Genomic DNA, 12,900 nt, shown 5'->3' on the forward strand with positions numbered 1-12,900 from the left:
GCAAGACATCTCCGCGCTGCGTACTACAACTTGATGGAAAGAGGACAACCACCTTACTTGCATAATTGGTGTGTGGAATTGCTGTCTTGCTTGTTGGCTTTGGGTTGCTGCTTCACAGATGGCAGGAGCCTCGTCCGTCTACGTGGAAAGCCGCTGAGAGCCTGTAGTTGGACGTGGAGGGCCGTCATGTTTACAGCGGATCTTGGGAAGCATTTTCAATGGAACTGCACAAGTAGAAATCACATAGTACCAAGGTTGTACCAATATTAGACGCAAGAGATCATGGATTTGGTTGTTCAGAGTATCATCATTTGGTATCGACGTGACGTTTCTTTTGACGCCTGGCAGCTCTCACGACATGCGGAAGCAATGCCCATATCCCCGGTCCCTCCACCAGGTTTTTGAGTCCATGAAATCCCCATCAAATAACGCCGAAGCGTAATCCTGACCCGTGTTGCTGCTTGTCTAAAGTCGACGCTCGAAAGGTTACGTTTAGTGGCCGGCACGACGGGACTCAGCGATGACACGCTGGAGCTCGTCGACCTTCTTCTTGGCACGACCGAAGGTACCGAGCTGGGAATGTTGTCAATATTGGCTTTCTGGCATCGAATCGGACGGGGGTGAAGACGTACCCTCTTCTTGGCGAGCTTACGGGCACGCTTGTCCCGGGAGTTGCGGAGCAACTCAATCACACGCTTCTCATAGGGAGCGAGACTATCGAAGTCCAAAGTTAGTCTTGAAGGCTTTTGACGGATATGGGCGATCCAGGTGGTCCTTCGATCCTCCCTTTTCGGCGGCCGATTCTCGAGACTGGGAGCGGGAGGGGTAAAAGCACTTACCCAGCAACCTCCTTGACGATGTCGCGGACGAAGGCGGTGCGCTTGCTCAGGTGACCCTTGGTGCGGGAGACACGGGGCTTGACGACGCGGGGGGTGGTTTTCTACATTTTGGGAACAGACCGATAATCAGCTTCAAAGTCCATCATCCACAGCTGCCTCGCGAAGAGGAGGGCAGCGCAGAGATCCTCCACGAGGTGAGACTGGGCTTTTCAACGTACGTGGCCCTTGTTGATGCCGACAATCAGGCCCGAACGGGCAGTTGCTTCCTTGGCCATTTTGACGGATGGCTGTGGGTGGTTGTCGATGGGGGATGGGGAAGTAATCGCCGGTGAGGAAATCTTGCAGCCGCAAAAAGTTTTAGGACGAGTGCGAGTGGCTGTGGGTGTGGACGCTAGGCCGGAAGGTGGATTGCCCGATTGTGGGGAAGGAGTGGCCAATGGAGAGCGAGTCGTTCTTGCCCTGCCCAGATGTGCCTACCCCCGGAGTCCCCCCTCTCATTCACACACCCTAACCCTTTCGATGCAAGCACTTGTGCCCCCAACTGCAAGATCATATCCCCAAGTTCTACTTGATCGTTTAGGATCCCTGAAAGCCGCATAAACAAGAACCGCGGCGGTGCGCTGGGGCTCTACGCATGTAAATGCAGAACCCTCAGGTGAGTTCACAATTGAAACTACATTTCTATGTGATTGATGTCCGTAATCGTAATGTCCGGCCTGGGCTGGCTGGACTGACTAGCTATACAAGTGTTGGATTTTGTATGCAAGTATCACGTGTTGGACATGACTTGCATAAACCTGCCCTGCAAGATTTCGATCGACGCCTCCTTGCGTACCATGGCACATAGTTACATTGTAGACGTACCATTCCGGCGAGGTTAATGCTGGATCTCAGGAGCTGATCCTCGTCCCTCTCCTTCGCCTGGCCCCTCGACCTTTGTGCACTACGAGTGGCAGTGCGATTCTTCATCATAGCACGGCGCTTCCCCTTACCAAGGGATACGGATGTGACACAAGCTGCTGCCGTGCAGTGACCTTCACCCTGAACCCGCAAGTGGCGCCGTTCGCACATTGGTAACATACCATCTGCAGCCTGCCATCTCGTGTTAACGGGAGTGTTTCTTTGTCGAGATCTACGAAACGAAACGGCCCTTGGTCGGAAACCAATCAGCACAGGTGTATACAGGCAACTAGGGAGGCACCAAGATCAGGCTCTAGAAAGAGCCCTCCTCTGTCATACCCGTCATCCTGGAAAGGAGCCCATTCGAGGCTCATTACGTCGTCCTGTGTCACACTTTCCAGAAGCCGCTCCTCAGTTGACCCTCGGCTTACAACCCGAAGGCCCCAGCCTTCCCGCCTTCCAACATGCATAATTGCAGTACCTGTAGTGACTGCCCTGCCCACTTGGGATCTGCAATGCCGGCCACAAGGGATCCGCAAGGTACCACTGCCCACATCCACGGTTGTGGTTCATCCAGGGGTGGTGGGATGCGCCGGTATAAGCTTTTGTTCGCCGTTCCCCCATTTGTCCATGTCTTGGCTGGCTGCCTCGTACCGTCTTTCCACGCAAACATCTACGCCTCGTAGATCAACATCTTTCGCTCCCTCTCACTCCCTTTCTGGGTCCATTCCCGCTCGTACCTCTCACCGTAAACCCCCACAAGATCTACCAGAATGAGGTCCGTCGCCCTCGCTTGCCTCGCCCCGCTGGCGGCAGCTACGAAGAACATCGTGGGGTTGTCGTACGCCGACGCCATCCCAAAGGAGAACCTGGCCCAGGACTGTGAATACCCTGCATATTTCACGATTCAGAGCTTCACAACGTTCACGCCGAGTGCGTCAAACAACACAGAAGTCAACTTTGGCTGTACGTTTAACTCGGAATACTATGATGCTTAGTGCCTTTTTGTCCTTCGGGAAACTTGAGGGCATCACCTTGTCAGGTTGCCTTGCAGGCCATTAACAAATGATTAAGATGTCGACTCGGACACGGATATCACAACCACCTGCGCCCTGAACTCAACCTCGACAAACATCGGCGCGGCAGGTGCCGCTGCAAGATACGCATGTGACAACTCTTCGATCAACTTCATCTGGCAGAACAACAAATTGACCATGATTGAGTTGGCTTGCCCCACCAGCTCGTGAGTTTAAACCAGGTTTATCACAGCTCTCACACTCTAACATGGCTACAGGGTGCAATACGATACTTCAGGCTCATGGATCCCCACGTTGACGTGTACAGATGTCACCGATGAATCGGGTGTGAAGTGTGCGTCGAACCAAACGACCTACCAGGGACAGTTCACGAGCATCGAGCCTTTGAAGCCGGGAGGAGGTGGTGGACCAGGGCCTACCCGTCTGATCCGGCGTGCTTGAGAACCCTGAGAGATCTCGCGATTGGTCTGCAGTCTTAACAGAAGAGGAAGACGTCGTTAGGATGAGGTACGAAGTATGATATCCAAGACTGTTGGCGAGGAATGTGAGGCGTTAGCTGGGTAATAGGCCTTGCTGGGCTGCACAAAACCCTCTTAATTTGACGACGTCGTCGGGGCTTTGGAAGTACACGGTTATTGTTGTGTTGCACAGGTTAGACAAGTTCCCTTTGTGCGATGTAGTATGGCCATTTCCATGGCCTCAATGTGTCAGATCTTGATATGCAATTCCGGCCCTTGGCATAAATGGTGATGCATCTCGCATGGTGGGTGAGTGGCTTTCTAACCCCTGAGGGTATTGACGCCGTGACTTTCGACTCATCCACCATGGCCGCCCTAACCCCCAAACCTTTGACCCCAAGACGGACCAAGCCGCCGCAAGCCGACGTCATGCGGTTGTTTAATGCTTCAAACACCACACTCGTTCTCCTCACGATGACCTTCACGACTTCCCTCTCCCATTATAAGTATTCTCTCAACGGTCAATTATCACCTTCGTAACACCTCGTACCTTCCTTCAATAATCTGGAGTCCCTGCGAACGCTGTACCCTGAAGATGTAAGGTAAACACACCTGCCAAGTCCAAGACTTTGGTAAAGCTCGATCAACCTATACTTGACCCACAACCCCTCGATCACACGACAGACTAGAGCACATCACAAGATGCGACTCCTTTCTTCTCTAATTGCCCTGCTCGCCCTCGACCCGGCCAGCCTCGCCGGCTCGTCCGCCGAGCCCCACCCCGAGCCCCAACAGCGACCAATCTCTTCCCCTTCGAGCGACGATGGGTACCCCCGGGCCAGTAGCGTCTCCACAGCCTTCTTCGCGTCGCTCGAGCGCCTCGCCCGCCTGGTAGACATCACATACTGCGTCGGGACCACGGGCATCTCCCCGCCGTTCTCGTGCGCCTCGCGCTGCAAGGAGTTCCCCGACCTGCGGCTCGCGTCGACGTGGAACACCGGGGTCCTGATGAGCGACAGCTGCGGGTACGTGGCCGTGGATCATGGCCCCGGCCCCAAGCAGCGCAGCGGGAGCGAAGGTGATGCTGGTGAAGAGGAGGGCGCCATCGTCGTGGCCTTCCGCGGGACGTACAGCATCACGAACACCGTCATCGACCTGAGTACTGTACCGCAAGAATACGTGCCGTACCCGGAGCCAGATGACGGGAGTGGGAATGGGACGGCCAACAAGTGCGACAACTGCACCGTCCACATGGGCTTCCTGGAATCGTGGACGCAGGCGCGGAAGCTGGTCCTGCCGGTGCTCAAGAACGTCCGCGCTCGGCACCGCGACTGCCCAATACACCTCGTAGGCCACAGCCTCGGCGGCGCGGTCGCGCTCCTGGCGGCGCTGGAGCTGAAGGTCGCGCTGGGCTGGGACGACCTGGTCGTGACGACGTTCGGGGAGCCGCAGGCCGGCAACGCGGGGTTCGTGGACTACGTCGACCGCGTCTTCGGGCTCGGCGGGCTTGACGGGTACGACCCGGACCTGGAGCGGAGGGCGTACCGGCGCGTGACTCACGTCGACGACCCGGTGCCGCTGCTGCCGCTCAGCGAGTGGGGGTACAGGCCGCACGCCGGGGAGGTCTTCATCACCAAGCCCGAGCTCTCGCCCGCGGTCGAGGACCTGAGGCTTTGTCGCGGCGACGAGGACCCGGCTTGCATCGCTGGCGCCGACAGCGACGTGCTGGCCCAGGTGGCAGAGGCCGTGGCTGAGTTACCTCGAGCGCAGGGTCGATACGAGGGCTGGCTGGACACGCTGTCCGGCGTCCCGTCGAGGCTGAAGCTCTGGCAGCTACTTTTTGCCCATCGGGATTATTTCTGGAGGCTTGGCCTTTGCGTCCCTGGCGGTGATCCTTCTGACTGGGGACGGCCACCGTACAATGTCAGCTCACATCCGGATGAGATGTGACTTGGACCCCGGAGCTGAAAATATCGTACTGGAAAACACTTTGTGTGCTGTTTGGCGGGTTTCACTTGGTTTCCTATAGCAAGGTCTAGCATGGGCGTTCTGGTTGAGAACGATTTGGCAATGGGCAATGGATGGCATTGGGATTGATATGCACGTGAGACTAGCCTTGTACGTATTCTGGGTACACAGGAGGAGGCGTTTGGTCCCGTTTTCGCTTTTGAACTGAAGGGAAATGGTAGCTATTAGTTCGTGACTTTAAGAGGACGAGAAGAACTACGTTTCACATGCTCAAAGATATAGTGTCTTGTGACTGCCCGTTTCCCTGTGTCCGCCCAGGTCGATGCCCGAAGGGTCAAGACACTCGTCATTCTCAGAATTTCCAGAGAAAGTTGTATTACTAAGTGCCATCGCTCCGGTATATGTATCGGGATTATGTGGTGACCAGGCTGTGATCCCTTGAGTTGTCCCACTTAGTCATCGGTGGTAAAAAAGGCTAATTGGTGAGGATGAGTTTTGCCAGACTACAATGCTGGAGGCAGTGACAAAACGACTTGTTATTCGCATGGCTTCGAGCCAGAGGGCTGCTCACATATTCACGAAAGAGGATACCTGCCCGGCTGTGTTCACGGTCACTGCAGTCCGTTAGCCCGTGGGCCCCGGGAGACTGGAGAGCCGCTGAATAGATGTATGTCATGGTTCCATCTTATTTACCATTGGCGATCCGCAGCTGGGCATTCCAAGGTTCGAGGCGCGACCAGGGAAGACCCAGGGCCACGGCGTCGCGGCTCAGCCCGTCGGGTTCCGGACGCATGACGATGATGAGAGTGCAGGAGCCTGGCCTTGCTGGTCAAGCCTTTGATGCCAGATGTCTACCAGATCCCGAGAGGGGCAAGCGTGGGAGGGGCATCTGCCCTGGCTGCTCGAGAAAGTTTGTTCGGTCACAGCTCGGCACTCGACACTTCAGGGCGGTAGCACGGATGACTTGGTGGCTTGGATACCTCATCTCCGTTCACACCAATGCAGAGGGAGCTTTTGACTGACAGACAGACGGACGGACCGGACGGGTCCATGCCCGGTTGCGGTGAAGGCTGGTGAACCAGGCCGAGACGCATGGAAGAGAAATGGGCTTCGACGGCGCTCAGACAAGCTGCTTGTGGTCTGTCGTCATGCTGCAGCCCGCAGGGCAGATGCAGCGTGCGCCCAAGACACGGCCCCTGCCTGACTCCTGACCCCCCTCCCCCTCAGGCCCCTCCATTCCTGACGATTCTTTTGGGTTCGCCCGCATTGCAATGCTGAAGGTTTGAGCGTCCAGGGTCCAGTCCAATAAGACTACCCACGCACACGTGCGGGCAGGCCAGTCTCGGACAGCTTATCTCGGGAAAGGATTGCTCAGAAAATAAAAACAAGCCTAGGCCGGCGGAATGTGACGAGGTGCTGGCAAATTATCGTGATTTCAATTTAGGGGCATCCTCAGGGGGACAAATCCGATCGGGGAGGACGAGCCCACAGGATGGATGGATGAGGACGATCACGAGACGGTCAAAGCCAGCTAATAAACTGGGGGGCAGAACACCTACAACTAATTGCCTACCTAGGTAGGTACCGACTGCGGCAAGCTACGGTGCATACAAGCACCCAGACCATATATGGTACATAGGCGTTTGGGATGGGATGAGGAAACGAGGGACGAAAGCACGAAGGGACGAATTTGCCCACGCGCATAGCTCCCACGCCTCGGTGATCAATGATGGCGCCGGCCAGATGGTACTGTGCAGCAGCAGTACAAGCAGAGAGAGACAGACCGAGAGAGCACGCACACGGCTGTTCAGCACAACAGACCTCTAATGTAATGTAATATAGATAATATACGGGTTGGTAGGACGAGGCTCGGCTAAGGCGGACGTCCCTCGTCAACTTGTTGCCGAGTCAGAAAGCCTTATTCAAGCTTGCCTACTGTGCCGTGCCTACACAGATACTTGCCGAGGGACATTCTGCATCACTGCCACCTCACCGACCTCACGAGAACTAAGTTTCTGCCACAGCACAGAACACCAGGTTGTCTGCCAATGCCTGGGCAGAGAGATAGGGAGGTGGTCGACTAGGTGGTGGGCCACCGTAGAATATGTGGTGGAACAACGCACACCTTGGGCAGCCAGCCAGCCAGCAAAGCAAGCAAGCATCTGCTGGGAAAAGGAGCCCGACACCTGCGTGCGTGCTTGCTGCCAGTTGGCCGGATGCCAGGTTGAGTTGAAAGAGAGTGACAGACAGAGAGGGTGAGGGCGTGGGCGTGTGTGCGCGTGTACCCAGACCAGACCAGGAAGCAGTGGAGTGCCTCAATTTTGGGATGTTCCCCGCTATCAATTTTGCGCTGCCTCCCTCCTGGGCTAAGGCTGATTTTGCTGGGTACATTGGCCGGCGAGCCCTGCCATTGGGCGTGGCCCTTCCCGCGCGCAGCCCTGCCGACCTGACCCAGACCCAGACCCAGACCCAGAGGAGAGAGCCAAACGCCAGCGAGCCAGGCCCATTACAGGACAGACAGGCCAGACGGGCCGTACAGGCCAGACCAGAAGGGGAGGGGGGGGGCACACCCAAGCGTGCCTGCTTGCCTGCCTCACCTGCCTACCTAACCTACCTGGGCCTGCTGGCTTGCCGCTTTTTCTTCCCACCTTTCGCCCCCCAACCCCAAGACACCGACTTTGCCCACAACACAACAACATCACCGACCAACGACAACTTGTAAACAGCCTTCTCGACCTGCAAACCAGCAGACCCAGCCGCCTTCCCTCTCTCTTTCCCACCACCACCAGACTTCCTTTCTGCCCACCCCTTCTCTCTTGCACCTTTCCGTAAACACATCCGACAAGATGGCGAACGAGGTACGTGTAGTGTTGCAACCGCAGCAAGCCCACCCCCACTCCTCCCCCCTTTGCTCTCGAAATCGCCTCTTGGGCCAGCTCCTGTGCCTCTGCCCTCCCGCTCCTGATAACCTCCCATCACCTGTATCCCCCGCCTGCTGCCATCTGTCACCCTCTCGGGCCTGTCTCCGTGTCCTGCTGCGTCCAGATCATGAAAACCGCTAACTCATGGCTCCCAATCTCTAGCGTGAGAGGTGTGTTTTTCCAACTCCGGTTGATGTCTGCCCAGACCCGCGCCAGAAGGCAACTGACCGATCCCCAACAGCAAGACTTTCCTCGCCCGACTGTGCGAGCAGGCCGAGCGTTACGATGAGATGGTCTCCTACATGAAGGAGGTTGCCAAGCTCGGCGGTGAGCTGACCGTCGACGAGCGCAACCTGCTGTCCGTTGCCTACAAGAACGTCGTTGGTACCCGACGTGCCTCCTGGCGCATCATCTCCTCCATCGAGCAGAAGGAGGAGTCCAAGGGCTCCGAGAAGCACGTCCCCACCATCAAGGAGTACCGTTCCAAGATCGAGCTCGAGCTCGAGAAGGTCTGCCAGGATGTCCTCGATGTCCTGGACGACTCCCTCATCCCCAACGCCGCCTCCGGCGAGTCCAAGGTCTTCTACCACAAGATGTAAGCCCTTCCCTGGAGACGCCGTCAATGATTTCGACCGTATCTGACTCTCGGGCCTCCGCAAACAGGAAGGGTGACTACCACCGTTACCTTGCTGAGTTCGCCTCCGGCGAGAAGCGCAAGACCGCCGCCACTGCTGCCCACGAGGCCTACAAGGTGAGGAAACTCAGTTGCGCGTGACGGACTGATGTGCGCAGTCTACTGACACCCCTGTCTGCAGAACGCCACCGACGTTGCCCAGACCGAGCTGACCCCCACTCACCCCATCCGCCTGGGACTGGCCCTTAACTTCTCTGTGTTCTACTACGAGATTCTGAACTCCCCAGACCGTGCCTGCCACCTCGCCAAGCAGGCATTCGACGATGCCATTGCCGAGCTCGACTCTCTGTCCGAGGAGTCCTACCGGGACAGCACTCTTATCATGCAGCTTCTCCGGGACAACCTCACCCTGTGGACCTCGTCCGACAACGGCGAGGCCGAGGCCGCAGGCACCGCCGAGGGAGCCAAGGAGGAAAAGCCCACAGAGGAGAAGACGGAGGCCAAGGCCGAGGAGCCCGCACCCGAGTCCTAAAGGGGCGCTCACAAGTCCCTTGTGCGCCTGCTGAAAGTCGAAAAGTGATGTTCCCCGCTGAAGCTGAGCGTCCATGCCAGGAGGATGGTGGAAGGCGCCCTCTGAGCGGAGTCCGGGTGGCGAGAGGATGTGATTTATGGCATTGGTCACGATCGGGGTCACTCTTCCTGGGAGTTGGTTGCGATGGGTAGCGAGAACGCAGGACATGGACTCTGGGTCCTCTGGTTTTGGCTCCCGTGGGGGGAAAAGAGTTGGCCACTTGGTGGGTTCGGCGTTGTGCCCTAGCAACATGGCTGATCCTCGCTCTTCCTTTGGGTGTTTTATCCCTTTTCAGAGAGTCACAACCCAGGATTTTCATGGATTATGTTGATTTCCTTATCTCCGCCTGTATGCGTCATTTGCCTTATTTCATACTGAGAGAGAGAGAGGTCGTCTCGGAATTACCCCCCAATGTTTATCGGTCCACAGACAGATGTAAAGCCCCCCATTACCCCCCCAAAAATCAAAACAGTCATCAAGTCAACCCAGCCGCTCCAGTCAGTGCCGAATGACGCGACATATTCAGCTTTTCCTGCCACTGGACCAGGCTACGGCCAGACGGCGAAGCAGACGACGTCAAGGTAGAGTACGGGATTGGGCTACAGAGATCGAAGTACAGTTGCACCTTGCTGGCAACGTCTCAATGCCTTCATCATAAGGATGCACGAACTTCGAATTTCTGATTCCACCTTCGACATAGGCAGAGCCGCAATCGTCAAGCTCGACAAACCTGAGGGATGGGACGGAAGTTCAAGGCTCTACCCAACCTCGAAAGGCTCTTCGCCTCGCTGCGATGCGCGCTCAGGCTCAGGATTACCACACGCAAGGCCACAATCACTATTCACCAGGACAGGACGGGGTTGGGAGATGGCCACCGCGCAATGATCGTAGTAGCGCGGCCGTCCAATCAGGAAAAGTCAGTTCTTCTCTAGAGCAGTATCTCTGTGCACCGAGCCTTTTCACCGCCTGGCTGACTCCTGTCTAGCAACTTCTGCACCCTCCTCAAGCGCGCCATGCGCTCCCCAAGCTCCTTATTGTCGCCTCCGCCGAACGGGAAGCTCGAGTGATTGGTGTCCGTGGAGCTGCCGTACTCGCTGGCGTCAGCGAGGAACATCTGCGTCGACAACGCGCGGTCCCAGCCCTCCTCGGCCCTGCCCTTCTCCCCGCCCCTGCCGCCATCCCTGGCCTTTAGGTGGCCCATGGCCGCCCTGATCCCGCGGATCATGTGCTTGCCCTTTCCCGGCTTTGCCCCGTCCGGCTGTTGGTGTGCTCGCTCTGGCTGGGTCACGACGGGTTTCTTGTCGTCGAAGGGCCGGCCGCAGACCGGGCAGATGCAATCATCACCGTCCACTGGTGGCGCCGAGCGCGGACCCAAGCCGGGCTGTCCCATGGCAGAGGGCGTGGGCGGGTCAGAACGGTGGCCGAACTTCCTCCCGGCAGCACAGCGCTGCGCTTCCCATCGGCTCACGGTCTCGCCCACCCACACATCTATCTGCGCGCGCCTCCTCGGCTTCAGCAGCTTCTGCGCCAGCTCCTCGTTGCCCTGGTAGTCGTCTTTCCCCGCTTCTTCCTCTTTCGCGACGGCAATTGCGCTGAGCTGCTCCTCGGATGGCGCCATGTTGCCACACCCCGCTCCTACCGCCTAAAACTGGGAAGCGGGCGGCAACTGAGAGGCAGGCGGCAACCGAGAAGAAGTTGTTGGCAGCCGAGAGGAAGTAGGCGACAATCGAGAGGCAGGCGGCAGTGGCCGCGTCCCCTGGCCGTTTTCGTCCGACGTCGCCCCGTAGACCGAAGACGATGGCCGCTGCTCCTGCTGCTGCTGCTGCTGCTGCTTCTGCTTCCCGGAGGCCCTGCTGCTCTTGCCGGCTCCGCTGCTCTTCCTCGTGGTCGTCGAGCCCGGTGCGGGCCTATTGATACTCCTCCCGCTGCCCTGAGGTACGGCGCGCGGCGCGGCGTCGGCCTGTGATGACAGATGGTCGCGTGAGCTCTTGAACACATCCAGTTCCCGTGGCGGGCGCGGCGGTGCCCACCGGGGGTTATGGGCTGGGGCCGGCCGCGCCGGGGCGGACGACTGCTGCTGGCGGTGGTGGCTGTGCTGGGCGGATGGAGCCCTGCCCAGGCCCGATGAGGAGGAGATGCTGTGGGATGCTGCACTTGCGGCCCGCGGGTTGCGCCGGCCCTCGGCCTCCATCTTGTCGAGCGCCATGTCGTGGTCCACCTTCCACCTCTGGCGCTCCCTGTACGTGTGGTACGCGAGGAAGACGTAGAGGGCTGGGAGGGTGCAGAGGACCACGACCGAGGCGATGATGACAATGAGCACGGGTGTTTTCATTTTCTTTTTGGTATTTGTTGTCGGAGTGAAGGTGAAGATGGCGGATGTGTGGATGGATAGAGATGCGAACAACATGTAAATGTTGTGATGTGCGTTCGAGCGAGATGGGCGACACGTCGAGGAAACTTGTGTATGAGAGAGAATGAAGCTCGAACACAGAAATCACAACTTACAGGCACAAAATTCAGTGTAGACTGGCTTCGAAGGCAGATAGTACGCCAGCATCCAAGTCCCCATAAAGTTGCCCTCGTGACCACGTTTCCGTCCCCCAGTCCGCACGTCGTGCCACCAGCCTAGGGACCTGGCAGTCAGAAAGAGACTCAGTCAAGACCAAGTGACGCTAATTACAGTCGAGTCTCTATTCGCGGGCACAAGGGCCTCGATAAAGAGTGTAGATATGATACTGGAGTCCGGGTCGAAGTGAACGGAGACCTCGGGCGGCTCTGAACCACGGTCAGCCTAGCGTCTAGCAGTCTTTGTCTCTGTGGGCACCGGCGTCAGGGACACACCTCAAAATGTAGGATCTTTGGGGGAGGGCGTTTTCTACGTAAGGAACGCTCGAAGAGGAGGCGATGAAAGTGAAGAGATATATATTTGTCTGACCAGTATGTTCAGCTCGCAGGCTTTGCGATGGGGCCGCGTTTTCTGACAGCTCTCTCCCGCACCGGTCGAATAGACAAGACAAGTGGGATCTCGGACCAGACCAAGTCGATCCGGCGGCGAGCCGTCGACAGCGGGCCCGGAAATAGCCCAGAGCCAGGCGCCGCCAGAGCCGACAAGACTGTTGGCGGCTGAGACCGTGTCAACGAGTGGCGCCGGAGATTGTGACCGTCGTCGAGTGGGTTGGTCTTGATGCGGGTGCTAGAGACACGCCGAGGTTGTGTGTATCGCTCCACAGACTACTGAATATCATCCTCGCTACCTTGGCACAACCACAGTATACAAAACGCAAGATTTAGCGGCATTTAAAAGCATGTTTTCTTTGTTATCACAAAAGACTGGCATTTCCAGTTTTCTTACTGCCAAGATATGTTTCTGCGCGTAGATTTTCAATATTGTACAAGCATCAGCACTAACTACACACATTCCTCGCGTCGAAACCTCGCCTCTATTGTATACACCGACAATATCAGTCAGGTCCTGACCATTCGAGGCAAGTTTCACTCGCGGGACCTACATAGTTGAATATCACGCAGTGAAACCCCAAAAAGGCACATGTGGAAACAGGTTTCTTGACTTT

At 57.2% G+C, this 12,900-nt stretch overlaps 5 protein-coding genes across 5 annotated transcripts; 3 read left to right on the forward strand and 2 right to left on the reverse strand.

Annotated features, from left to right (window-relative positions):
* Positions 1–492: 492 nt before the first annotated feature.
* INS49_008327 (uncharacterized protein) lies at positions 493–1,114 on the reverse strand (the record flags this gene model as incomplete). Its single annotated transcript, XM_043169071.1, has 4 exons — positions 493–573; positions 633–714; positions 840–940; positions 1,058–1,114. The coding sequence occupies 4 exons, from the start codon at positions 1,112–1,114 to the stop codon at positions 493–495; spliced, it is 321 nt and encodes a 106-aa protein (XP_043026751.1).
* Positions 1,115–2,512: 1,398 nt separating this feature from the next.
* INS49_008328 (uncharacterized protein) lies at positions 2,513–3,217 on the forward strand (the record flags this gene model as incomplete). The annotated part of the gene is made up of 3 exons (XM_043169072.1): positions 2,513–2,705; positions 2,886–2,982; positions 3,034–3,217. 3 exons carry the CDS (start codon positions 2,513–2,515, stop codon positions 3,215–3,217), a joined length of 474 nt encoding a protein of 157 aa, XP_043026752.1.
* A 719-nt stretch (positions 3,218–3,936) lies between these two features.
* Positions 3,937–5,184, forward strand: INS49_008329 (uncharacterized protein; the record flags this gene model as incomplete). The annotated part of the gene is made up of 1 exon (XM_043169073.1): positions 3,937–5,184. One exon carries the CDS (start codon positions 3,937–3,939, stop codon positions 5,182–5,184), a length of 1,248 nt encoding a protein of 415 aa, XP_043026753.1.
* A 2,864-nt stretch (positions 5,185–8,048) lies between these two features.
* INS49_008330 (uncharacterized protein) lies at positions 8,049–9,289 on the forward strand (the record flags this gene model as incomplete). Its single annotated transcript, XM_043169074.1, has 5 exons — positions 8,049–8,060; positions 8,286–8,293; positions 8,365–8,718; positions 8,787–8,874; positions 8,939–9,289. 5 exons carry the CDS (start codon positions 8,049–8,051, stop codon positions 9,287–9,289), a joined length of 813 nt encoding a protein of 270 aa, XP_043026754.1.
* A 967-nt stretch (positions 9,290–10,256) lies between these two features.
* INS49_008331 (uncharacterized protein) lies at positions 10,257–11,735 on the reverse strand (the record flags this gene model as incomplete). The annotated part of the gene is made up of 2 exons (XM_043169075.1): positions 10,257–10,970; positions 11,118–11,735. 2 exons carry the CDS (start codon positions 11,733–11,735, stop codon positions 10,257–10,259), a joined length of 1,332 nt encoding a protein of 443 aa, XP_043026755.1.
* Positions 11,736–12,900: the final 1,165 nt, after the last annotated feature.

This window comes from Diaporthe citri (assembly GCF_014595645.1).
Source record: "Diaporthe citri strain NFHF-8-4 chromosome Unknown scaffold_3, whole genome shotgun sequence".
Taxonomy (NCBI): domain Eukaryota; kingdom Fungi; phylum Ascomycota; class Sordariomycetes; order Diaporthales; family Diaporthaceae; genus Diaporthe; species Diaporthe citri.